The sequence below is a fragment of the Lissotriton helveticus genome, chromosome 1_1 (genome assembly GCF_964261635.1).
Source record: "Lissotriton helveticus chromosome 1_1, aLisHel1.1, whole genome shotgun sequence".
In the NCBI taxonomy this organism is placed as follows: Eukaryota; Metazoa; Chordata; class Amphibia; order Caudata; family Salamandridae; genus Lissotriton; species Lissotriton helveticus.
This window is the reverse complement of record NC_136057.1, coordinates 567,899,283-567,925,438: the sequence shown is the minus strand read 5'-3', so window position 1 is coordinate 567,925,438 and position 26,156 is coordinate 567,899,283. Positions and strand designations below refer to the sequence as shown.

At 42.6% G+C, this 26,156-nt stretch overlaps 1 protein-coding gene across 3 annotated transcripts in view; it reads right to left on the bottom strand.

Annotated features, from left to right (window-relative positions):
- Positions 1-7,992: 7,992 nt before the first annotated feature.
- Positions 7,993-26,156, bottom strand: part of PDE3A (phosphodiesterase 3A) — a 1,456,379-nt gene continuing 1,438,215 nt past the window's right edge. For all 3 annotated transcript variants that reach the window (XM_078674052.1, XM_078674054.1, XM_078674053.1), the window contains one exon: positions 7,993-10,934. In XM_078674052.1, coding sequence (XP_078530178.1) covers positions 10,690-10,934 — 245 coding nt within the window. In that variant the 3' untranslated portion in view covers positions 7,993-10,689. The remainder of the gene's footprint in view (positions 10,935-26,156) is intronic.

Sequence of the window (26,156 nt, the reverse complement as noted above, 5' to 3'; positions counted from 1 at the left end):
CTTAGCCATGTTATCCACCCCCGATTGGATAACATGGCTAAGAACTGCTCAGGGCAGGTGTTAGCTTTTGGAGATATTTGCGCTTAGCGCGAATATCTCCAAAAGTTGGTAATAGGAGATAGCGATGTTAGCGACTGTTTCCAGTCGCTAACATCTTGGCACGCCCACTTTGCATGTCATTAGTGATAAATATCACTGGCATGCAAAGCGGGGCCCAAGATGGTCGCTATCTCCTATTAGCTGTCGCTAACTGGTGTTAGCGACAGCTTGGTAATAGGGAGATAATTTTATCTCCGCTTTCTTGGCTTTTAAAGCCAAAAAAGCAGAGATAAACCCCCTTGATAATATGCCCCTATGTGACCTATCCCCATAGATTTGGCTAAATATCCTTAGCCCGCATCCTGATGTATGGGCTTTGGCACTCTGGGCTGCCAGATGGATATCCCATTTCAAAGACTTTTCGAACCAGATACCGAGGTATCTGTATTCATTCACAATTTCTAATTTACTGGAACCCAGATACCAGTTAAAATTCTGAGTTTTCTTCCCAAAACATAGGATTTTAGTTTTCTCCATATTTACAGTCAGGAGTTTAGATAAGCGGTATTCATTGAAGACAGATAACTTCCTTTGCAATCCAATCTCCGTTTGGTCAAAGATTACCAAATCGTCGGCGTACAGCAAACAGGACAATTGTTTCCCATGCATTTTAGGGCTGGCGCTTCTATTCACTTCTAAGGTGGCTGGGAGATCAGCTATATATATTGCAAACAGTAAGGGGGCTAATACGCATCCCTGCCTTAAACCATTCTTAATCAATATTTTTGGTGTCAGGGCTCCATCTGTGTCTTTAATAACTTGCGCCCAATTTTGTTTGTGTAGCTCCTGGATAATTTTCAGGCGCCCCTCTGGGACATTAAGTTTTCTTAAGGCCTCCCACAGGCATCTCCTATCTACTAGGTCGAATGCCGCGCGGAAGTCTACGAAGCAGCAGCATAACTTCCCCTGCTTTTCCACCGACTTCCGCGCCACGGCCCACAGTGCGGAGCAGTGATCGATCGTGGAATGCCCCTTCTTAAACCCTCCTTGTTCTACTGGCACAATCGTCCACTGTTCCACCCAGTCTTTTAGACTGCCCAGGATTATTTTGGAAAATACCTTTTCCCCAATATCCAGCAAGTTAATAAGTCTATAGTTTTTTGGTGCTTTTCTGTCTCCCTTCTTGTGGATTGGTCTGATTACTGCTCCTCTCCACTTTTTGGGGATCTTACCTGACTCCAATATTGCCAAAAACATACAGTAAAAAAAGTCCGCCCACCAATCTTGCTGGGATTTTATGATAATTGCTGGTAGGTTATCTGGACCTGCAGCACAGGTTAGGTTTAGACTTCTTATGATTTTATTGACCTTTTCTGTAGTAAATAAGGGTTTTAGGTCTACCACCACCTCCATCCAGGGACAGATCTCCTCACATGCTTCTTCAGCATATGTTCCGTATAACTCACCTAGGTATTCTTCCCATGCTGCTTCCTCTACTACACAGGGCATAGCCCCGTTAGCCTGACCTGCTGCTACCTTTATCAAATTCCAAACCTTTCGCAAGTTTTTAGATTCAATAATTTCCAGCAAGTTAACCCAGCATTTCTCTTTAAATTCTCTCTTCAGATTTCTAACTACCATTTTATACTCCTTCCTCATATTACTTACATTTTGCTGTCTTATTGGATCATATTTTTTCCTCAGGCTATTTTCTTCCCTTCTTATTTCTCTTTTCCTGGTTAAACACTCCCCATTAAACCAACTCGCTGTTTGGCTTGTATTGATTGTTTAGCAGTTATGCATGGGTCCTTACTTTTTATATCTACTTTGAGGCACTGCGCCATTTCTTTTATCTTTCCCTCGAACCAAGGCACTTTTTTAGCCCTAGCATCTTCCAGATCCACTTTCTGTTGGAATCTAGCTAGCTTTCCAATATATTGCTCAGTTAATCTTGTTGTCAGCCATTTAGGGTACTCTACTTGTTGAGGGAGAACCAATTCTCTAGAGCTTTGAAGTCCCCTTGCTAATGCAAATTGCAAAATGTTGTGATCACTACCATCACAAGCAATTATCTGAAACCCATTGATAGGATCAAAGTTCCACGCATGGATGATATATAATCAATCGGGCAAAGTTGGGAACCTATCTTAAAGGTCTGCCTTGCAGGGCAGTCTGTTTCCCATCTGCCATTTAAGCAAAACAATCCTTTTAGCCCCAAAATTTTGCCCAACATTGCGTCTAGTTTAGAGGTAGTACAATTTGGAAACACAGCAGGGGGTATATTATTTGAGCTCAAGAGGTCTTCAACCCAATGGTCATATCTCGAGGGGTTCAATCTATGGTTAAAATCACCCATTTCAATTATCATATAATTTTCAAACTTTTCACACAATGTATCTAGGTCATTTTCAAAACGTCTCATTTCTATCTCATATTCTTTATTTGATCCCCATTGAATGTAAACATTTATTATTATCATATGATCATACGCCCCTACCGAGCCCAGCATGGATACATCAATGACCAATAACCATTTACAAGTCGTATAAACAATCATTGCCCTTTTTGCTTTCTTGGTCGAGACAAGAGTCATAATGCCCCCAGCTGGACAGCCAAACCTTTTCCTTCTTGCTGGCCTATGTAGTTGTACAAAGCCTTCAAATACGGGGGGTATTCTCGCATAGCCACGTTTCCTGCAAACCTACTATTTTGGCACTTCGGGCTAGGGTTTTTATACTTTCTACTTTTGCCTCCCCTCCTAGCCCATTTACATTCCAAGATAACAGGTTCATGCTATGCGACACCCCTCCTCCCTAATCGACATCACTGGTACGGTCATCAACGGAATTGTGCCCATATTGGGCACCTGACCAGCTATCATTAAAAGACCACTCACCCCACGGTTTACCTGCCTCATGGTTCTCAACTACCATTCTCATATTTTCACCTACCCTTCCCTCGCCTAGGATTAGACTTATCTGTTTTCTTCCCAGGCCTGAGTGACAAGCTAGAAAGGCTCTGTCCTGCTGGTTCCTCGCCTCTAATTCAGTAGTCAGTACCAACCTTATCCCTACCTTTGCTATCTCATTTTCCGCCCTCACAATTGCTGTTTTTACCAGACTTGAGTACAATAGTACCAAAGTAAGTTCTCTCCCATCATTATTATTACAAAAACCTACTTGTTTTATATCCTTTGTTCCCAACCCCCTCAGAGTAGGGCATTTAGAGAAGGAATATACAAGTTGGGAACGGTTAGGGGTGTAACCTTCCAGCCTTTTTTTCTCCCTTTCTCTATTTTGACAGGTTCAAAATATAGCCACAGATTATCCACGTCCTTTATAGGAATAATACCAGGCTGTTTCCCCTCCTTCCCATTCCATTCCCTCCCTCTTTTTACTGAAGCCTCTCCCCTATCTGCTATTCTATTCATATTAATTTGCCAGTGTGGTAATTTCCATGAATTAATCATCTTGACCTCTCCTTTATTTATTGGTGCTAGTTTTATTTCCTCCTTTTTTTTAGCCGTTGCTACCTCCCCCACCCTTGTACTATTTTTGGGGATCCTCATTGACCTCCTATTTCCCACTAGAATTCTCTCTTCTTGGGGGGATACTGATTCTTTACTCCCTTTCTTCACAGTATCTGAGATTCCTTCCAGCCTTTTCCCCGTTGCCCTTGACTTCTTTTTTAAGCGTGCTGATCTTTTCTTTACTCTTCGTACATTATATCGCCTATAACACAATAGGTCCTTCCATCTATTTACCAGCATCGGGCATCTTGATATATAGACTTCCTGATGGTCAATCAACTGCTCACAACCCCTCTCCTCTACCTGCTGTGGGGGGTCCTGGGTCTGAGCCGGCCTCACTATCGTAAGCATCAGCCCCCTGATTCCTTGCAATTCCCCTACAATCTTCTGACATTGGGTTTCATGGGTTTTTAATATACTATTGTTTAACATCGTCACTTCCAACAACCCTTGCAAGGTTTTTTGTAGCATTAGCATTATATCTAGCATTGATGCTGAAGCAGTCGCAGATATGTCTATACCCAAGGTATTGTTAGGTGCCGAATTTTCTATAAATATTGCTCCTTGAGTTTCATGTTGCTTCGTGCTCTTTACGGTCATGGACATTCTAAACTGCTCCGGGTCACTTCTCTGTTCTCTTCTTGAGTTGGTTACGTTCATCTCTTCACAGGTCATATCAATGCCGCCTGTCAGGGAGAAGATCCGGGGTGAGGAGGATAGTCTTGGTTCTGGGGTGACCTCAATAGGGCTTTGATTCAGTTGGTTACTAAAGGATACATCTGAGCTGATTACACAGTCCTCCTGATCCATTTGTTCAAGCGATAGCTCTTTGTTCAGGTCTTTATTCAATTCTGGGGTTTTCACTGGGGTTTGCAGTTTTTTAAAATGTTTTCCAACAAAGTCTTTGATTGATTTGGATACTTGTGCGCCTCCCTTTAGTCCACCTTGGGTGCCTTCACTTGTGTCTTTATTTCTTTTAGAAGACCTTTTTGTCACGCCTGTAGGTGATTCCATACTCTCTCCCCGGGACTCGTTTTCAGGCACAATTTTCTTAGTAGTACTATCCGGCTCTTACTGACCTTTAAGGTTCTTAAGCTTTTTTGGTGCCATCATACCGTGTCTTTAGCTTCCAACTTTGGGTAGAAATGCTTGTTTACTTAGCCTGTATTGTATATAGTTCCCTTTCCACCGGGGTAAATTACTACCGTCTGTTTGCTCCAACCCCACACTACTTGTAAGCGTAATTGCGGTATCTAATTTTTATTTCTCATAAAATAGTACCAGGTTTTGGTTAAGATTTTTAAGATAGATTAGTTATTTCCAAAAATGACACAATTATAGGTTCACTTACCTCTGCTGTGCGTGGACAGGCTGAACTGACCGGTATTGTTCAATCCGCTTTCAATACTTCCATCTCCACGTTTATCAGTTAGTAATAACACCTGTGCCAAAGAATTCCTTCAACTGTCTTAGGCACAAGCTATCTCAGGTACAAGTCTTTTAGCTTGCCCCCCGCGCTGCATGCCTGCTAAATCACAGGCTTTCAACTCCAGCCTTGTTGCCTGTCATACAGGGACCAATAGCTCGATGCTCGATACCATACTCGGCACCGTTATTCTTTGTGGCAGCCTAGGGGGGTTCTCTGCCTCTGCCTGCCGCCGCGCCTTCCTCCTCGTGCTTCGCTCCTTGCTCCAACTGCCCAGAAATCATTGGATATACTTCAGTTAGGGTTAGTATGTCAGAATATAAGGCACTGGCTTAGGCCGATGATATTATAGTTCTGACTAGTAATGTAGCATCAGCTTTCATAGCTATTAGGAATCTAGCAGAGCAATATGGCCGGGTGTCCGGATATAAGCTTAACGTTACTAAAACCCAGGTTATTCAATCAGCAGCTATGGGCCCCTCTGATGCTCCAGTTGTTCAGAGTGCATTGTATCTTAGGGTTAAAATTACAGCTGAAATTGAAAAGATCCCTGATTTGAATATCTTACCCGTTATCAAATCTGTTAATTCTACTCTGACTAGACTAGACAATTTGCATCTATCTTTATATGGCAGGGGGAATGTTTTGAAAATGTTGGTTTTGCCGAAGTTCTTGTATCTATTCAGAACCATTCCGCTGGAGTTCTCCCAAGCTAGTCTTGCCTACGCTGAGAGATGCTGTAAGAGATTCCTTTGGGGATATCATCAACCCCGTAGAGCGGCCAAATGGATGAATTTATCGCGTGATCGAGGAGGTTGGTCCGTTCCTAATTTGGATCAGTACTGGTGGTCAGATTTTCTTCAGCATCTCTCTACACCACTATTTGGGGCTGGAGCATTGCTGCCAGCTCACTGTAGTCCTTCCATTTTTGAAATTGGGCTGGGGGAGGATGCCAAGGGGATTTTATTACGGGTTTTGGAACCTAGTTACTACAAGAAAACGAAGTTCAAGGTGGTTATAGCAATGTTTACAGTTTGGCGTAAGGTCCGGCGCAAATGATCGATTCCTAATCTTAATTACTACACCCCTTTGGACGCAGCTAGACTCTTACCTCAGATATTTCAGGATCATGTCACATTCAAGTGGATGACGAAGGGAGTAATGTCTTTGGGGGACTTAGGGTCGGATGGGTCTCTGGCTACTTTTGCATTTCTAAAGGATACGTTTTTTTTTAATACTCACGAATTATTTAATATCTACAAATTCGAAGCTTTGTGGATAAGTTGAAGGTGCAAAAATCTAGTTTATTTTGCAAGAATTTATTTATGGAATTGATTTTGAAGCAATCAAGAATAGGTATATTGTATCAGCATTCACTCTAAGGCCTTCCGGATGACCTTTCTACTCAGAATGCTAAATGGGAGATAAAGCTGGGTAAGGTAGGGCTGGATATTTCCCAGGCTTTGGAACTATCAAGCAGTGTTTTAATATCAGGGAGCTTACGTTCTCAATGTTATATGGCACTGTTTGATCCCTACTACACACCGGCCAAAATCTTTAAATGGGGAGGGAGCGGGGGTCATTGTTGTCCAAGGTGTGGCTTGGTAGCGGCTAACGATGTACACATGTTTTTTGAATGCCCTACTCTTACCACATTTCTTCAGGAGGTAGAACTGTTTATCAATTCTAGATTGAAAATTCCAGCTGTTCTCTCCCCCGAGCTTGTTATTTTTTGGTGTGAAAGCAATTGTGCATTGGAGAGATCAAGAAATGCATCTGCCCTTCTCTGTATCTCTATGTCCCTAGTACAACTCTGTATAACATCGGAATGGATTAGTCCGGAGGCCCCCACTTTTGTAAATTGGAGAGCAAGGATTATGGCTCTTCATAATTTAGAGTCAGCAGTTTTCCAGATGTGGGGCAAAAGGAGGCGGGTAACAGGGCAGGAAAATCTGGGCCCTGTTGGAGGAGTGGCTTGGTGCTTAGCAGAATGGCTCTTGATGGGCTATGCAATTCTCTTGTTTTTCTGTAGTTTATAGTTTAAAGATTGCTTTCCTTATGTTTCCCTCTTTGCCTTTCTTAAAATTGGCTTTTCTTCCCCCTTTTCTTTTTTCGATGTATGTATAATTTATAGCCACAGTTTTTGATTTACCAATATGTTGATGTTTCTTTTTCAAGCTTCAATAAAAAATTTTTAAAAACAAATAGATGACAGTCTGGAATGTAAGATAGTTACATGCTGCATCTTCTACTACACATTAACTAGAACAGATATATATCCTAATTTTTCATTAAATATTTCTGCATTGTTCCATAGTAAAACAGAGCATGAGGGTGTATTTATCATGTCGTAGAATACAATAAAACAACAAATAGGACGCAAGTTAAACTCAAGCAGTATAGTAGTCATGCGTCAGTATAACAGGAGTGGTTTATGGTGTTATGATAGCAACTTTGGAATGCAACAGTAATAGCTGGTTTAATGCCGGAAGCTGGTTTTGTTTAATGATTTACACATGATTCTGCACATCATTCATACTGTGTTACAATTTAAAAGAAGACGGGCTGCTTCAATAGCCTAAAATTGACAACAAAAATATTCAGAATTCTTTGCGGAGTCACTTAGTGCATCTTCATTTCAACAGACCTGAGTTTGCGTTACTTCACCTACAAATGCTTTAGATTGTGTAGAAGTGTAATGATATTCCCGACAGTTACAGGACAGAAAATGACAAATCCTCATCAGAAAGTAATATTGATTTGAAGTGCAGCAGAACCGAACACAAGGACCATCTTTCAGATTTCACCTTCAGGCACATTGTTGCTTTCACGTTCAATGACGATAAAAAAGAGGCAGCTGTCTGGTCTTACTGTATTTCCCTTAAATCGCTCTTACACATCTGTGAGTTGGAAGATGAAGCCATCATCTGTAGGCAAGAGGGTTAGGCAAGAGTATCACTTTTAAATTAACTTTAAGAAGTAATACTAATAGATCGTATGAGATTTCTCATAAACCGGAATACGTTTTTATTAGTCTTCCTGATACAACATGTGCAAACGTGTATGACCCACCCGGGTGCCACAATAGGTCTCAAAATAGTGCAAGCATAAATGGGGTAGTAACACAACAGTGGGACATACGACATGCCAATGTCTGCCTATGATCGCATGTACAAATCTACCCATTTAGGGCGATAATAAGCTTACCCACTTATTAGGGTACTTCACTACATTATACCAATCAAATAAATCAATTAATAGATGTCCTCCCATATGTGTCTTTTGATTTGAAGGATAAGTTTGAAACGTACCTTTTACATTATTCATGTTTTTGGTCAACATTCTTAGAGTGAAAATAAACATTTTAAAAACATATTTCTGCAAAACGATCCTCAGATCAAATTTAACTCCTGTCTTTGGGACCAAGTGCCTGACACAGTTCCTAATCATGGTGCCCTTCTCCATCCTGTCTTTTAATCATAACAAAACATTTAGAATTTATTTCCAGGCTTTGAAACTAATTAATTTGAAACTCATCATTTTTTTTTATACATATTACAAGAAATTCCTTTTGGGTCAAACGTTTTCTAACTAAAGAACCGATACGACTTACGGTGATATAATTCAACCAGGAGTACAATATGTGATCTGTTGTGTGATACAGCAGGTTGGTGAAGGTAGATTCCCTTCCATAATGCCACGGGCTGCAACCAGTGGATTCATGTTGCAGAACAATTGTCCCTTTTTTTCAAGAAACCTCCAAGGCCGCATGCCGAGCACTTGTGTCCTGTCCTTAGGTGTGACGATGGGAAAGTGTTACTCTCGACCATGCTATGTGAAAATGTTTCTTACTATATTATTGTGGGAAATACACATTAATTCACTCCTAAACTACTAAAATTGTATTAAAAATATATTATGTACAATTGTTGCGGCAATTGTTTTGCTTGTAATTTTTGTGGACATGCTACTCGCGAATATGAGAGGTTTTACCAGCACGAGGAATTGGAAATATGCTTTTAATAAAGTTACCTCATTTTTTTACAATTTAAAAAAAGCAAACCTGCCCAGCACTGGCGTATCCTTGCTCAATAACAGAGTCTGCTAGGATCTGTTTTATTATCCCTAGACAGGTACAGGCCGGTTAAGACTAACTGCATCCTATGGATGCATAAAATTGTGCCCCGGCTTGCCATTTCAAGAATTTGGGAGGCAGCCGTGTTTCCTTGTACTGGTTGTTAATTCTGCCAAGAAGTGATCCAGTATGTTATTTCTGTGTGCAATGCGTGACTTTCTTTACTGAGTGCTGGATCAACAACTCTGGCCCAGAAACAGAGGGCGTTGTATGGCACAAAGATACAGATCACACTTGATTACCCGTTAGGCAGAGTAAACATTAATTGTCCTTTCCACACGAGGAACGTTTTACACCTATGATCACTAGGGCAACTTCTACTATTGCAGGCAAAGGTGTCTTTGGCTAGTTGCCAGGTGTCCAGGTGATACCAAGGAATTTAACATATGCCATAAGGCGAGATGCTACACTTTAGATAATCTGGCACTGCAAAGATTGGCACTTCTGGTATACACTTTCAGTGAAGAAACTGAAACAATTCTCAATGAGGGGCGCAAAGGAATGTAACATTATGTATTCCACTACCACTGAATTAGAGGATGAGAAATAGAGGTCTGGCTAATGACCCGCTTGGGCCTCCCGTGATTGACAAAAACAAAAACTAAAATCCTGACAATGCCTACACTTCCTTCTTCCCTATTAATAACAGATGCTACCAGTCCAAGTATGGAAATAACACCCTTTCGAGAGGAGACCACAAACAAGATAATTAGACAGACCAGTGATTTCCCATAGGGCCACTATGTATTCATACTATTCACAAACGTATTTGCTGGGCATGGAAATGTCTACTTGGTATAAAAATGGGTGATTAAAAAATTATCATCTTTACAAAAATGCTTCCCTTTTTTCTTAAAAAACAGTTCGCTATCTACAGGAACCAATAAAAATTTCTTCATATTTACAACAAGATAACTATCATTGACAAATATAATATTGTGAAATAAAATAATGAAAGTGAATATCAACTTTTAAATAGAGGGTTTGGCTCACAGCATGAACGATGTAGAAACAAAATAGTCCTCCCTATTATGTTTGTTCACATGTATTGTGTCATGTGCTACAGTGCTACAAATAGTATAATAAGTACTCAAACTACAATAATAATATATATTACACAAACATATGTTGGTAGGATGCATCAGAAGTCTGGGAGAGCTTTGGAACATGTATCAATCTCTGTTAAGAGCAAATGCTACTTAATTTGTTCCGCACAGTAAGCTAACATTCGGCTCCCGAAGCACCATTTCCATATTCTTTGCATTATCACAGTGACCGTTATATATATTTTCTTACTTATGTTGCTGAAGTGTGCAGCCTATAACTCCGGCATCCTATTGTTTTTGATGGCTGTAAAAACCGGCGTTATGAGTGCGAAAGCTTCCTTGAGCATAAGAGATTAAACAATGTTCCTCGCCATATAAAGGGGGGACTAAAATAAACAGATGTAGGCACATTATCCCATAATTCTACAGTGTTGTGTCTAAATGTTGTGCTGGTTTGAAAGGAGTCTGTGCACCAGTCTATTTTACTCTTCAAATACTGCTCAATGCATTGTCATTAGTTCTGTGGGGGAGGCGTAGACTCTCCCCGGTGGGAGGGCCCTTTCTCCTCCTCTTCTTCCCTGATGGCCTGAATTTGTTCCGAGGTTTGGTGCAGGGTGGTTGGATCCATTCCTTGAGGCTTCTCTGCAACTCCTGCTGCCCTTTCCTCCTCTTCAATGACTTTCTTCCACATCAGATGATTCTCCATCAGATGATGAGTAATCTGGCAGTAGACCTTTCTCCGGTTGAACCTTTTCTTCCCTGTGTTAAAGACAACAAACAGAGAATTATACCAATTTATTTATGAAATTACAGCATCGGCACAGCTCAAATCAAAGTGCAAAGGCACACAGAAGTTTGGAGGCCATACATCATGCTACATTTGTGGAATATAAGTATTGTCTAGCCAACCCAGTCAGAATGGCACCGCCAGATTTTGATATCAGACTCTGCTTGGCCTCCAACTTTAAACTTGCTTTCCATGATAGGTTTCCTGTGATGACTGGAGGATTTAAGTTTATACAGTTTTGCAGAAAAGTCCAGAGAAATTTCTCAGTCAAGTTTGATGCACAGTTTGAAAGGACCAACAGACTAAAGCCACAATTTGCTATCTACAAAATTAAGACACTCATTGTCAGTCTGTCCCCAGGATAGATATAATAGGGTGGTAGAAGATAACTGGAAATAATGATATCACCTATGCATAAACTCGTTTGTGCATTTACAAAAAGATATCTGTCCAGCAGAAACCTAGCTAAGAAATAAAGGAGCATAGAACAACAGACAAGAACCTGGGTTTTGGATCAAGGTCATTTACATAGTGGTAGGAAACACATGCCTTTTTATTGTGTGGGGATACTACTTCGCCTAGAAGAAATGAGTCTTCAGCTTCTGTCTGAATGCCTGGAAGGGTTGAAACATTTTTGATGTCAGTGGTGAGCTGTTCCAAATTCTGAGACTGTAGATGGGAAAGGACGGTAGTCTGTTTTTACATTTCTTGTACATTTGCATCTTCAGCCTTAATGACATCACAGTTCTTGGTATGGAGCTGTTCATCTGAGACAGTTGTTTTTTTTTGGCCAGATGTGAGGAACGATTCAAATGACACCACAAGCATAGGTGATGCAGCTGGTCATTATGATGGTACAAGACTTGGAGGGATGGCAAATGTTGCATTGGGTTGGTATAGTTAAATTAACGAGAGGCGTTGCGGTGTGAAGGATACTTTGTGGGTGGGGTTGAGAGGTGGCTGTATGCCACTGACCAGAGCTTTGTATTCATTCACATGTGGGAAAACCATGGCACTGCTTCACTTTTTACAGGAGGAACAGCTGGTACCAAGCACTCTTAGTTGTCCTGGCAATGTGAGATCTGATTGAAGGGTAAATGTTAATGATTTTGCATTGTCTGCCACATGAGGGGTGAATGCATTTAGGTTAATGTCAGAAAGCCACGGTGGATTTTTGGTAGGAAACAGGAGGAAATTGGTTGAGAAAAGTTGAGTGCCTTAATCATTTTAATAGGTGATGACACCTGCTGTGCATTTTCCATACCTATCTTGGCTAGCAATGGACATTTTATCCAGTATCCATCTGGAAATGTATTATGCAACAAGTGAGTCAGCAAAAAGTAAAAAACACATTTTCAAATTAGCTTGAGCCAGGTTTTGATTTGCTGAATTTTGTTAGTGAGTTGAGTGTAATTATCATTTTAATACATTTTTATGTTGGTAAACGGGGATTAAAGAGGTTCCTTGGATAGACGGGCAATGATTAGACAGCAGAAGGTCTCCTGGGGTGGAGTGAATATGTTATTACAGTTCCTAACTGTGAAACTGTTGTAGGCTTGCGAGTTAAGATGTGAGCCGTGGCATCAACTACCAGAAGTATAGCAGTCCCCATGCTGTAATTTGGAGTATCTGTTAGAACTGGGGGTCTCTAGTTGGCAGAGGTAGGTACCACTGTCCAAATAGGGACACTTGCTTCTAGTCAGGGAATGAAGGATACACTCTTCAGATAACCCCTGCTCACCCCCTTGGTAGCTTGGCACGAGCAGTCAGGCTTATCGAAGGCAATGTGCAAAGTATTTGTACCAACACTAACAGTAACACAGTGAAAACACCACATACTGACTCCACAATAGTTTAGAAAAATAAAGGTATTTAATCGAAACTACATAAGACCAAAACGACAAAAAACCAGCATACACAGTTCAAGAATATGGTTTCAAATGAGTTCTTAAGGTTGTGTTAAAATAATCCACAGTTGCGTCACTTTATGGCCAACACCTTTAGATGAAGACACTTCCAGAGGCACCACTACTGGCCCAAGCACTCTAGGAAGGACAGAACTCTCTCAGTAGAGTTCAGGGAAGCTGGGAGTGAAATCCTTTTGTTCCTGGGACTTCTTAACAGGGAGCCAGCACTTCCTCAGGCCCTTGGAGATTCCTTCAAGCAAGGGGACACAGCACAAAGCAAAGTCCTTCCCCTCTCTTTGACAGCAAAACAACTGCAGGTCAGTCCAGCAAAGCAATAGCAAGACAGTCTTCCTTCTTCAGTCTTCCAGCTTTCTCCTTGGCAGAGGTTCCTTCTTGATTCCAGGATGATCTAATTTTCTGTAGTCTGGGGTCCTGTACTTATTCCCCCAAAAGTCTTTGTTCCCTTTGTGCAGGAGGGCTCTGAGCCCGGTCCAAACCAGTTCTGGAGCACTCTGTTTACATGACTCCTTCTTTCCTTTCACAGTGCAGAGCAGAAACATCAGACGCCCCACAGGAGGTGGAGCCAGCATTGTGGAGAGAAAGCACAGCCCTGGAGTACTTTGTTGACATGATTCCTTCTCTCCTTTCACAGTGCAGGGCAGAAATTAAAATTGAGTAAAATTGAGTAAAACCTATAAATATCGCATGGCTACCCGGAGGCATCCAAGCGCTTGCAGTAACAGCAACGGAAGTGTCAGGCCAGGTTTAAGGAAACAATAACGTTTTTAGAGATCTGCGAAAGGAAAGATGATTGGGTTCAGCTCGCAGATGGTGAGGGAGGGAGTTCCAGAGTCTGGCGGCATTAAGCGAGAATTGTCGACCTCCACTTCTGACCTTTTTGATCCTAGGGCTGGAGGCCAGGTTTAGGGTTTTAGATCGAAGACTTCTGTTGGTCTCATAGGACTGAATGATATTGTTAAGAATGGAAGGGCCTGTGTTAAATAGAGATTTGTGGGCGATGCATAAGGATTTGAATTTAATTCTTTCTTGTACAGGGAGCCAATGGAGGGACTTCAGAGCTGGTTTGGCCGACTAATGTTTAGGAATTGTCCAGTAACAGTCTGGCGGCCTGATTCTGGATGGTTTGCAGCCTTGGAAATCGTAGCCACTGGGGACCCAAATAAAGCGCATTTGTGTAGTCTGGACCATGATTTTTCTGGCCCGGAAAGGCAGGATAGGGAGGATTTTAGGAGACATTTTCAGGACACCATAGCATGAAGCGGCGGTCTTCTGTGCCTGGGATTTAAATGACAGGTCTAGGTCTAACCAAACACCCCGGCTCTTTAGCTGGGTTTTAGGAGTGTGAGCCAGGCCTAAAGAGGTGGGCCATATTTCTTTCATATCAAGTGTGGAGCGATTAGCCAGGACCATGATTTCGCTCTTTTCCCCGTTTAATTTTAAGAAGGAGTTCCTCATCCAGGTTGCAATCTCCTGTAGACAGGCGTGTAGGCCGAGAGAATTACTTTCCTCTTTGTTAAGCCCAATCACCAGCTGCGTGTCATCAGCATAGGTGACTATGAGAATTCCAAAGGGAAGTACTGCTTCTGCGAGAGTGCGGGTGTACACATTAAATAAAGTAGGGCTCAGGGAAGATCCCTGAGGCACTCCACAGCGGAGGGGAGTTATTCTGGAAGTCACATTGTTTTGAAACAATTGAAAGGATCTGTTGTCTAGGAACGACTGGAGCCAGGCCAGAGAAGTTCCGATGATACCTATTTTACTGAGCCTATGGATTAGGATTTGGTGGTTTACGGTATCGAATGCCGCGCTAAGATCAAGAAGCAGTACCACCGCGGTACCGCCAGAGTCGACTATTTTCCTTGATTCTTCCACTACTGAGATCAGGGCTGTTTCTGTGCCCTGCAGTGGGCGGAAGCCTGTCTGTGTTTGGTGGAGAAGATTGTAGGTCTCCAAAAAAGAGGAAAGTATTGAATTGAAATATTTTTCGGTGATTTTACTAATCCCTGGAAGCAGGGAGATGGGACGGTAATTTCCTAAGGTTGAAGGGTCTAGGGAGGGTTTCTTCAGCAGAGCCTTTACCATGGCTTCCTTCCACGCAGAGACTTCAGACGCACCACAGGGGGTGGAGCCAGCACTGTGGGGGGGGCAAGCTCAGTCCTATTCAGGTCCCAGGTGCAACTCCTCCCTCCCATCTAGATGCAGATCTCTCTATTCACCACGGGGCGGACTCATTCTGTCTCCAGGAATCCCCCAGCCCTGTCACTCACAAACCAGACAGACAATTCACAAACAACCAAAGGCACACAGAAAGGTTAGACAAGAAATCAGTCACTTTCTTAAAGTGCTGTTTTCAAACACAGGATTTAAAAAACATCCTTCCTAAAAGATGTGTTATTAAATTCTGAGTTCAGGGATACCAGACTTTAATTTTCTATCTTACTCCTATGGCAAGATATGCAGGTAAACATTATACACAGCATTCCCCATTATAACCTATGGACAAGATAGCCTTTTAATAGTGAAAAACGAAAATGGCTGTAATTCATTACCAGAGTATGTCACCCACACTAGTAGATGCTCTACCTTTCACATACACTGTACCCTGCCCAGGGTGGTACCCAGGGCCTTCCATAGAGGTGTCCAATGTGTACAGAAAGGGAAGGGTTAGGCCTGGCCAGTGTGGACACTGGTCAGGTCAGCATGGCAGTTAGCAACTGAACACAGGCACAGCGGTGGCAGGCCTGAGACACCATTTTAGGGCTACTCCTGTGGGTGGCACAATTAGTGCTGCAGGCCCACCAGTAGTATTTGGATATATGACGGTACCACGCGTACTTTTACAACGCGTACCGTTACAACGCTACTTTTACCACGCAAGTCGTTACAACGACTTGCGTGGAGGGGCGCTGGATAGTAAATTTTTTAATTTACTATTCCAACTCCAGTCCCCGTGGACTCTAGGGAAAGGAGTTGGATAGTAAATTAATCTATTTACTATCCTGGAGCGCCCCCCAGCGCAAGTCGTGGTAACGACTTGCGTGGTAAAAGTAGCGTGGTAACGGTACCGCGTTGTAAAAAATGCGTGGTTACCGTTGTATACCGTAGTATTTGAATCACCAGACCTGGCACACTCAGTGCACTTTACTAGGGACTTCCTGGTAAAACAAATATGCCACTCATGGATAACCAATCACAATAACAATTTATATAGAAAGCATATGCACTTTAGCACTGAACAGCAGTGATAAAGTACCCAGAGTCCTATTGCCAACTACCACAGGTAAGGAAAAATAAAGGAGGAAGAAGCAAAAAGTTTGGGGATAACCCTGCAAAAATGGCCATTTCCAACAGTATCAGACCGTTAAAATCTTTGTTTTCGCACAAGGCCATAAAAGCCTACAAAATAAAATACATTACATCAATACCATAGCCTACATGTGGTGCAAAACGACCTAACAATTAATTTAATTATATGATCATGAAACACATCCTAAATGGGAAGATTTCCTCGTGAGTTTAAAAAAAGGAAATAAAACCATTATAAGAACAGTATATAAAACATCATCTAAAAAGAGATTCATTAAGTATATAGCTAAAGATGTTTAGACAGAAGACAAACATTACACAGCTAAAAAGCACCATTATCATAAATAGTCAACACTCAGGTTTGTAAAATCTCTAATGTCTTGAAGGCATTTGTTCCCCTTGAACATGTAAGCAGTTCAGGGACTAAAACAGTAGGCTGTGTGGCGGGCAGCCACGACCCACTTGTAACAGAGGGGCACAGACTCAACTTACTGGTCAAGCCAGGAACATCATTACCCATTTATTAACACACAGCTGACTAGATTTTTGGAGGCTAATTACAATGTTTCCCTGACCCTCCACACTCCCATCAGATATTGTATAAGTACAAATAGCTTCTCAGAGTTTCTTTGTGCGCCCTAACGCCTATGTTCTGACAGAGAGTTACAATCCAGTGTCTCCCAAAACACGAGTAAAAAACATGACATGTTCCATAGATTCATGACTGTCTCCACAGGCTGGGCACTGTAGGATGGTGATCCCATGACCTCGTCCTCAATGTGCAGTAAAAGTTCTTAAGTATCTTCCAATTTCTAAAGACTACCCCATTCTTCGAGTGGCTTAATATACTGTTTGCTTGGATTAATATAGAATAAAGAAACTTCAAAAACAGGTTTCAGGAATTTGACTATTCCTTAAGCAAAGAGTGTGATATATTTCCTTGTTCATGAAAGAGATTACCACAATGTTTCTTGGGATCATATGAAATAAAAAGACTCCAAACAATTAGTCTCAGGACATTGGTTGTCCATTTAAGATAGAAGCAGGATAAGGCTCCTGCACTTATATAACTATGAGAACTGTCACAAAGGCTTTGTGAAAATAAAGGCATCAAATGAAACGTATCAGCAATTATGATGTTGACTAATGAACTACCACTACATATATGGGCCCCAAAAAGATTCTAGAGATATAGATATCTGCAAAGCCATAGGAGGTAAAATGTCAACTAAAATTACTTTAGGGGGCGTGGCTTGGCCACAAACAAAGATGGCAGCACATTAGCTAAGCTCCTTAATCAACCCCGAAATCCGTCATCCCTTCGAGTCACCAGTGGGCATCTTAGCTTGAAATGATATTCGGAGGGGCATGAAGCTCCCTCCCTCCCCAGATTAAGTCATTTGCCTCAAAGTCGAGGGGAACAACCGAGGGCCACGGAGAGCGGCCAACAACGCAATAGTTGTGAGACAATCCTGAAGTTACAGTGATAAATGACGGACAGACTACTGTGAAGCCGGCCAAACATCACCAGCTAAGCGGTGCGTGCGACGGAATCAAAGGAACAGGCTCACCTGGGCGCACACTGGCTGGCTGCAGACCCAGTAGAGGTTTCATAGATGACTCAGGCCTGGGAGGCCTGCTTTGACAGTGGCTTTGAAGCAGGGTCGAGAAGCGGTGGCCTCGTTGAGCTGCCCAGAGACTGAAGAACAGGTTGACGCAGGGAACTCTTTTTGCACTTGTCTGGGGCCCGAAGCCACAGGTACCCAGGACAATGCAATGCAGCAACAGTGAATGGAGAAATTGGAACGCGGACCAGCCCTAATCTGCCATCCATGGTGGGGTCCTGGTGGTGCGCGGATGCAGTGGATCCCCCGGCTGGGAGTGGTGAGGAGCCCACATAGATGGAGGCTGATGGAACAGTAAAATGGATCACAGCGGTCAGGGGAAGCCCTGGTCCCGCAGAAGAGTAGAGCACAGGATCGAGTGATGCCGGACCTACCGCAGCAGGCGGGCCCACGCAGTGGGGAGATCCAGAGGGAGGCCGGAAAGGAAGAGGTGGAGTCGGGCCCACCAAGCAGCTGAGAGCCATGCCCGGGAGAAGGAAAGGCCTGCTCATAGCCAGGTGAATTATCGAGGAACGGGGTAGCTGAATAGCCGCTCCTTCCTTCCCTCAGAAGTGACAGAGCAGGCCTAACCACACAGGCGCATAAGATCTCTGGGGAGTGGGAGATCAAGGCCTGATAGGTGAGGGCAGAGGGCAGTTCCTGCTGACCGCAGGCGAAGGAGAACACAAGATTGTGCGGAATCTGGGCCCATATTGTAATGTGGAGTCAAGCAGAGCAACCAGAGGAGTGCTAGGACCAACTTACGATTTAGACGGTGGTTGATGGGCAGAAGGAGGACAGTTGTGCCCCCCTCCCAAGTCCCCCCATAGGAGAGTGTATGAGTAGACCCAGACATGGAAACAGCCTCCAGGCAACAGTGAGATACCTGAGAGGGTGAAACCTCCCCAAGTGGTGGTATGAATACCATGCATATCCCTTTCCCTTACCCCATCCCTCTCCATCCAAGCAAGAGAGGTGACCGGACACCTTCAGTGAGCAGACAGGGTGGTAATGGTGGAGCCTAAGGGACCGGAGTGCCCCAAACCAACTAAATGGACAACTACGCAGTCCCAAAGCCCGCAGTGATGGCAGAGGGGGCCATGGCCTGGAAGCCCACCCTAGGAGCAATCATAGCAGCGATAAAAGATGTGAAAGGTACCCTACAGTCCAAAATAGATACTGTGACTGTTGCTGTCACCTTGATTAGGGCAGACCTTCAAAGACTGAGTGGAAAAGTCTCAACGGCCGAGACATGAACTGCCCAACTACAGTCCACGACAAAATGCAAAGAATCACAGATGCTCACCCTAACTCAGGAAGCAACGTCCACGGCGGCAAGGCATCAAGAACAGGAAGGAAGGAAAAGAAGGAATATTAGGGTGGTGGGATCCCGGAGGGGGCAGAGGGCCCCATCACAGACTTCTTTTTGGAGGACTTAATTTTGAATGTCCAAATTTATCGCATCGAAAGAGTGCACAGAGCCCAAGTGCCCCCGGCTAGGCCGGGGGCTCCTCCTGGTACGATCATCACAAAAATGTTCAACTACTGCAACCAGGATGCAATCCTTCAGTAGGCCAGAGCGAAAGGTGACATACACTACTAAACTACCCTGGTCCACTTCTTCCCTGACTTTACATTACAAGTGCAGTACCAACAGAGGAGCTTTGAGAAAGTGAAGAGGGTACTCAGAGAGAGAGAGAAATCAAATGCATGATTCTCTTCCCAGCAAAGCTTTGTGTAATTGCAGAGGGAAAAAATTGCCACTTTGCGTCCCCAGAGAAAACCTGGGAGTGGCTGGAGGGATGGAGTACAGTTGGTCGAAACAGAGGCAGGGGACTGGGACGCAACCACAGGAGATTGGATTAAAGCAAGGACACAGGAGAGTCACAGGAGAAGAAGACAGAGGAGACTTCGGCGGACATGCTGCAGGTGTACAGAGGTAGTGAAATGAGTTAATGGACTGGGTCATCTGGAAGGTAAGTGTGCATGGGGTTCGATACTGAAACTGAGTGAGTGCAAAGGCCCAGGCAGCCTTAAAGTGCCGGAAACAACACAATGGAACTGAAAATGGAATGCACAACCTTCCACCCTGGGCATAACCATTCTGGGAGGGAGAGATAGGTATTGTAAGGGTTTGAAAAAAGTGACAAGTTGGCTGGTTATCTTTGCGGTGCCGAGACACCCCCTATTGTAGTTATTCTATGTTATTGTTGGGTGACATGCTACATGATGGGTAGTTGGGGAAAACACAACCTATTTAGCAGGGTAGTGGGGAGTAGAGGGGTCGGAGTTGGGGAATGGGGAATAGTTATGGAAGTATTATAGATAGACAGTGCAGTGCTCAGACAGAGAGTAGAGTGAGAGGGTGCTGGGGGAAGTGGCAAGACCTTATCGATGTCGGGAAAGTCCGAAGTGGGGGTAAATGTCTCTTATCATATTTATGCCTGAACATCAAGCACAGTTAATGAAAATATGGTCCTGGAATGTCAACAGCCTTAGTGGCAGGATAAATCATACAGTGGCAATGCAATTCATTAAGAAACAGACCCCAGATTTTATTATATTACAAGAAACACACTTGAAAGACAACCATTTAAAGGCATTAGACATATTTGGGTATACCCTGATGGTGCACGCTGGTTACTGCTCCAGTGGAGTGGGAGTATTATGTAAACAAATGCTCCTCTTTATTCCAGTGCAAGCTTGGACATATCCTTTGGGTAGATTTGTGATGGTAAGCGGCCAGTGGGAGGGGCAGACCATTCATTTCTGCTTGGTGTACGTCACACGTAGGCTGCAGACTCTCACACTAGACAAGCTGGGCCCACCACTCCTAGGGTTGACTCAGGGGTGATTGATATTGGGTGGGGATATTAATAATGTGGTTTTGTTTTTTTAAAAAATATTTTTATTATTGGCAAATTCGAATCATAAAACATACATATACAAATTAGGCGACATGTAATAATGTGGTATAAATGGATAACGAGGTACATACACAGATTTCTGTAAGCAGAGCTCTACCACAGGGAAAAAAATATGACAATTGCGTGAAAAAGAATTCTGAAAAGAGAGAAAAGAAAAGAAGATAATAAAGTCAGAATCAATCAGGGATCCTATGTCTGGTTTCCTCTTACTTCATTATACCACCTAGTAATAGGTTCCCATATCTGTGTACCGATTGCTCTCATTTTCCTACCTCTTGTGGCGTATATTGAGATTTCTTGTTTATAGATAGCTATAAAGCGGCTAAGCCACATATTAAAGGTAGGGGGCTCTGTATCTTTCCACCTAGCTGCTAGAATTATCCGTAGCACGGCATAGCCCAGAAATAATACCGCCTGTTCATCTCTATTATGATTCAAAGATTCATCATGACCCAAGAGGAGCAACGTTATAGAATCATATATTTGGTGCCCAAGAATTTGGGTCCAAAATTCCAACATCATAGTTTTAATTGTAGTCAATGTGGGGCATTCAGCAAACATGTGTAGAAGATTTGCTAGTGGTTGTTTGCATCTGGGACATTTATCATCCAACCTAAGGCCCCATGCAAACAATTTAGCTGGCGTAAAATATAAGTTATAGATGATTCTATAATATTGAGCCTTTAAGTTAGAGGCTATAAAATATTTTGTTGAGAGGGCTAATGAGAGATCTAGATCTACATTTGGATTTGCCAATTTTAAGGACCATGATTGTTCCGTGCGCTCTAGATCATCTGGGGTGTCGGCCAAGAGTAACTGATATAAGGCCCCGATTCTAGTAGATTTTTTACCTATAATATCAAGTAGTGGGATATTATCTGATAGAATTTTTGGTTTAGTATTGTTGATGCTAGCTAATATTTGATAACATTTTAGGAAATCATTCGTAGGGACGTTATATCTTGATTGAAAAAGCTCAAAAGAAAGTGGGAGATTGTTACCAAAAAAATCTCCAATTGTTTTAATACCTAGAAGTTCCCACCTCTGGGATCTGCTATCATTAGGGATATTAGAAAAAATTTTACATTGCCATAAAGGCGTATATTTTGTATATGTAGGAAGCCCTAGATGTTTACCGATGGCTTTCCAGACTGAAAGGGCATCTAAAACAGTCTTTAATTTAATTTTTTTATAGTAAGATGTTTCAGCCTGCCTTAGAAAAAGTCCCTTATGTTTTTTCCCTAGACTGAGCTCGTATATTGATGGTATATTAGGGATTACAGAGGTTGGGCCTCTAAGTTTAGAAGTCAGAAGAGGATCCATGTTTTGCAATAAAGAAGCCCAAAAATATAATCTTAAATTTGGTAGGGCCAAGCCACCTCTGCTTTGAGGGAGTGCTAGAAGGGGAAGAGCCCGCCTTATTTTTCCGTAACTCCACATAAACTTTGCTATGAGGGAGTCTATAGTTTTAATAACGTGCTTTGCCGGTAAAAGGGGGATTGCTCTAAACAGATATAGAACCCGCGGGAATACATTCATTTTTACGTAATTGGCCCTACCTATAATAGAGAGGTGTAGGCTATCTACCCTTCTTAGATCGCTTTTAATTTTATCAATGAGAGGGGAATAGTTAATATCGCTGATGTTACTTATCTCTGCCGAGAGCACTATACCTAAATAAGTGGCCTGTTTAACCCTCAAAGTGCTTTCATATTGAGTATTGCTAGTGGCTAATACCATTGTTTTATCTCTATTCAAGGAATACCCTGAGTATTTCCCAAATGCTTGGGTAATTGTCTCGATTTCATAAACTGCTTCGGATGGTTTAGTGGTTATAACGGCAATGTCATCCGCGTATGCCATGACTTTGGTGGAAAAGGACCCTGTAGAAACTGGACATATGGAAGTTGAGGTTAGTAACTTTTGAATAAGGGGATCTATATAGAGCGCAAATAAAACCGGGGAGCATGGGCAACCCTGCCTTGTACCTCTTTGCACCATAATGGTGTCCGACTCGTTCCCTGCAATACAGATTTTTGCCGTGGGGTTGGTATAAATAGCTTTAATCGCGTTAATAAAAGTATTTCCGAAGTTTTTACTTTCAAGGATGTTCCAGAGAAACTGCCATTGTACTCGGTCGAATGCCTTCTCGGCATCGAGGAAGATCATCGACATCTCGCCCCCCGTGGCACCCATGATGTCAAGCAGGGTTATGGCTCTACGAGTATGGTCTGTAGTGCCTTTGCCGGGTATAAAACCGTGTTGCCACGGGGATACAAGGCGTTCGATGACCCCGCTCAGACGATTTGCAAATATTTTAGCGTATAACTTCGAATCGGCGTTAATCAGGGATATGGGCCTATATGAGGAGGGCAGGTGGGGTGGTTTACCTTTCTTATGGAATATTATTATGTTTGTTTGTTTCCAAGACTCAGGGGGAATTGCATGGTATTGAACTCCAAGAAACAGATCAAACAAGAAGGGAGTTATCTGATTTCTAAGGATTTTATATAGATCCAATGGGATTTTATCCGGTCCGGCCGCCTTGCCGTTGGCCATCTCAGCTAATGCAATCTCTACCTCTGTGACCGTAATCTCCCTATCAAGGTAAGTCTTATTTTCCGCATTGATGTTTTTATGGTTAGTATGGTCTGGGAGCCAATTATTTATGAATGTTGTGATTTCATTATCAGGGTATGAAGTATCACTACTATATAATTTTTGGTAATATTTTTGGAATACTTTAACTATGTCTTTGGGGGTAGTATATTCATTTCCCTCAAATTCTATCTTTTTAATGTTGCTCAGTGATTGCTTTTGTCGTGTGCGTAGTGCTAGCTGCTTCCCCACATTTTCCCCTGATTCGTACAGCCTATCCTTATTAACCTGATAGGTTTCCGCGGCTTTTTGAATTAACGTACAATTAATCTCATTTTTTAAGATCATTATTTTGTTTAAGATTTTCCCCGGATCTAAGGTAAGACCAGCTTGCCCTCTACGAGACAGATTTAACTGGGTGGCATGTTGTGCCTCAAGATTGGACAACTCCTGCATCATTTCCATATTGCATTGTTTTTCTAGCTTTCGTTTATTGGCAACAAAGGAAAAGGTCTCTCCTCTCAATGCCGCCTTAAAACAGTCCCATACTATTATGCGGGGTGCACTAAACTGGTTACAGTCAAAAAAGGACTGGGTCCATGATTTCATATGCGCTATATATTCTGGGTTAACCAGTAGCCTTCTGTCAAATGTCCACTGTATTGTTGGTTTAACTAAGTTAGCCGTGTCAAAAGTAAAGGTCAGTGCATTGTGGTCAGATATGGTCTTCGGGGATTTAATTATTTCAATGATGTCTTTCTGATTTATACTTGACATAATATAGTCGATTCTAACGTATTTGCTGTGGGGGAAAGAAAAATATGTATACCCATCTACATTTGGCCCTCGGAGTAGGCCCCAGACGTCAGCCAGGTTATGACTTTTCATCATCTGACCCAATGCTGTATATGACTTTGGTTTTCGCCCTTTATACTTTTGAGATAAGAGACTCCCAGAGGATTGCCCTATGTCGATATTAAAGTCTCCGCAAAAGACCAGGGGACTTGACCAAGAGGCCAATTCGATTTCGAGCTCTCGGAAAACAGCGGGGTCATCTAAATTTGAGCCATAGATTGCACAGATAGTAATACCTTGTTGAAGCTGAATTATGACCCATCTGCCATATTTGTCGGCTAATTTACGAATTGGGAGGCCTATTACAGGTTTAGCGAAAATGGCTACCCCTTTGGTTTTAGATGTTTGGGATGTAGCCGCCATTAGGTTATAGCCTGGTAGTTTAAGTAAGTTCCTGTCGGAATATGCGATATGTGTCTCTTGGAGACATAATATATCAACCGGACTTTGTTGTATTGATTGGGATAGCTGGGCCCTTTTATCTTTATGATTAAGGCCTGCCACGTTCCAAGTACAGAGGCTTATCCTCCCCATGAATTAGCATGAAAGACTAGCCTGATAAGCTTTAGACATCCATTCTCATCAAAACAAATAAAGCGGTTCTGCTTTTCTTTAACATTTCTGTGGCTTTTACTCCTAATACTTTTAATACAACATAGTCTGTGACCGAATTTGCCAATTTTTCTTTTTTTATTTTCACCCTCCCCCGCCCTCCTCAGCCCCCTCCCTGAGGCCTTCCCCAAGACCTTCCCCCCCACCTCCCCCCAAACTCCACCCTATGAGGCATGAAGACTCTCACTAGAGTCTATGATGATGGAGAGACACCCTGTGGCCATGCCTTAGTCAATAATTCTATATGCTTCAGATAACACATGTATAGGTCAGTAAAAGGATATGCAAAAAATAAAAGGAAACATGCAAAACTATGAAAAAATGAACATCCTAGAACCAAGCGGGACCCAATAATACATGCGAGATAAACCATACATGTTGAAGGAGAAAATTAACTTTAGCTCTAATAGATTATAGTAGATTATACAACAGATTATACAGCATATTCTAGTCCTATTCTAGCCCTATTCTGAGTGATTTGGCCCAAAAAAAAAAACACATTAACGTTGGTATTAAGCTTAGGGCTTTGAAATATGCATAATGCAAATATGCATTATACTTACGATAAACTTATTCTTCCTAAATTGTGAAACAAAGCCCACCAGCCGGGGGCTATACTGTAATCAGGATGACCTTAGTATAATGTGGTTTTGATTGAGTTAGATGTTTTGGGGAGCAACATCGGGGAGGAGGGTGGGCACACTGGGGGACTTCCTCTTGGCCATGGGTCTGGGCAATGTCTGGTGACACCAACATCCCAGTCTTAGACAGTATACCCACTTGTCAACAGCTCACAGAAGCCTCATCAGGGCTTTTTAAGGGAGCCACACATATAGCACTGGGATATCCAACCCTTCCCCAGTGGAGGTCATGCTTGAGGGTCCTACGCAGGCGCATGTCCTGCCCCCGCCAATCGACCCATGGTACTTAAAAGATGTACAATTTAAAACCAGCATGAGAAAATGCACTGAGCAATTGTTTTGCAGAGAACCTAGGGTCAGTGGACTCCATGGTGGTGATTTGGGAGGCATTCAAAATGGTGATTAGAGGCCACGCTCAGGCCCAGATAGGGACAATGCAAGCAGAGAAGAAATTGAAATGTTATACCCTTGAAAGTAATATATCGAACCTGGAGGCCCGCGTAGCTGGTGAGAGGGGATGCCCTTGGAGTTGAGACACCACCTAGACTTGTGCCAGGAGTTAGTGGAGGACAGTGCCAGTGTGAAGGCACTAGCTACTCATCACAGAATATACGAGGTAGGAGAGAAGGCCAAACAATTATTTCCATGGCTAAAAAAGATGAAGATATTGAGTTGATGGTTCCCAGGGATAGTAGATAATATAGGACATAGACATGAGACGGG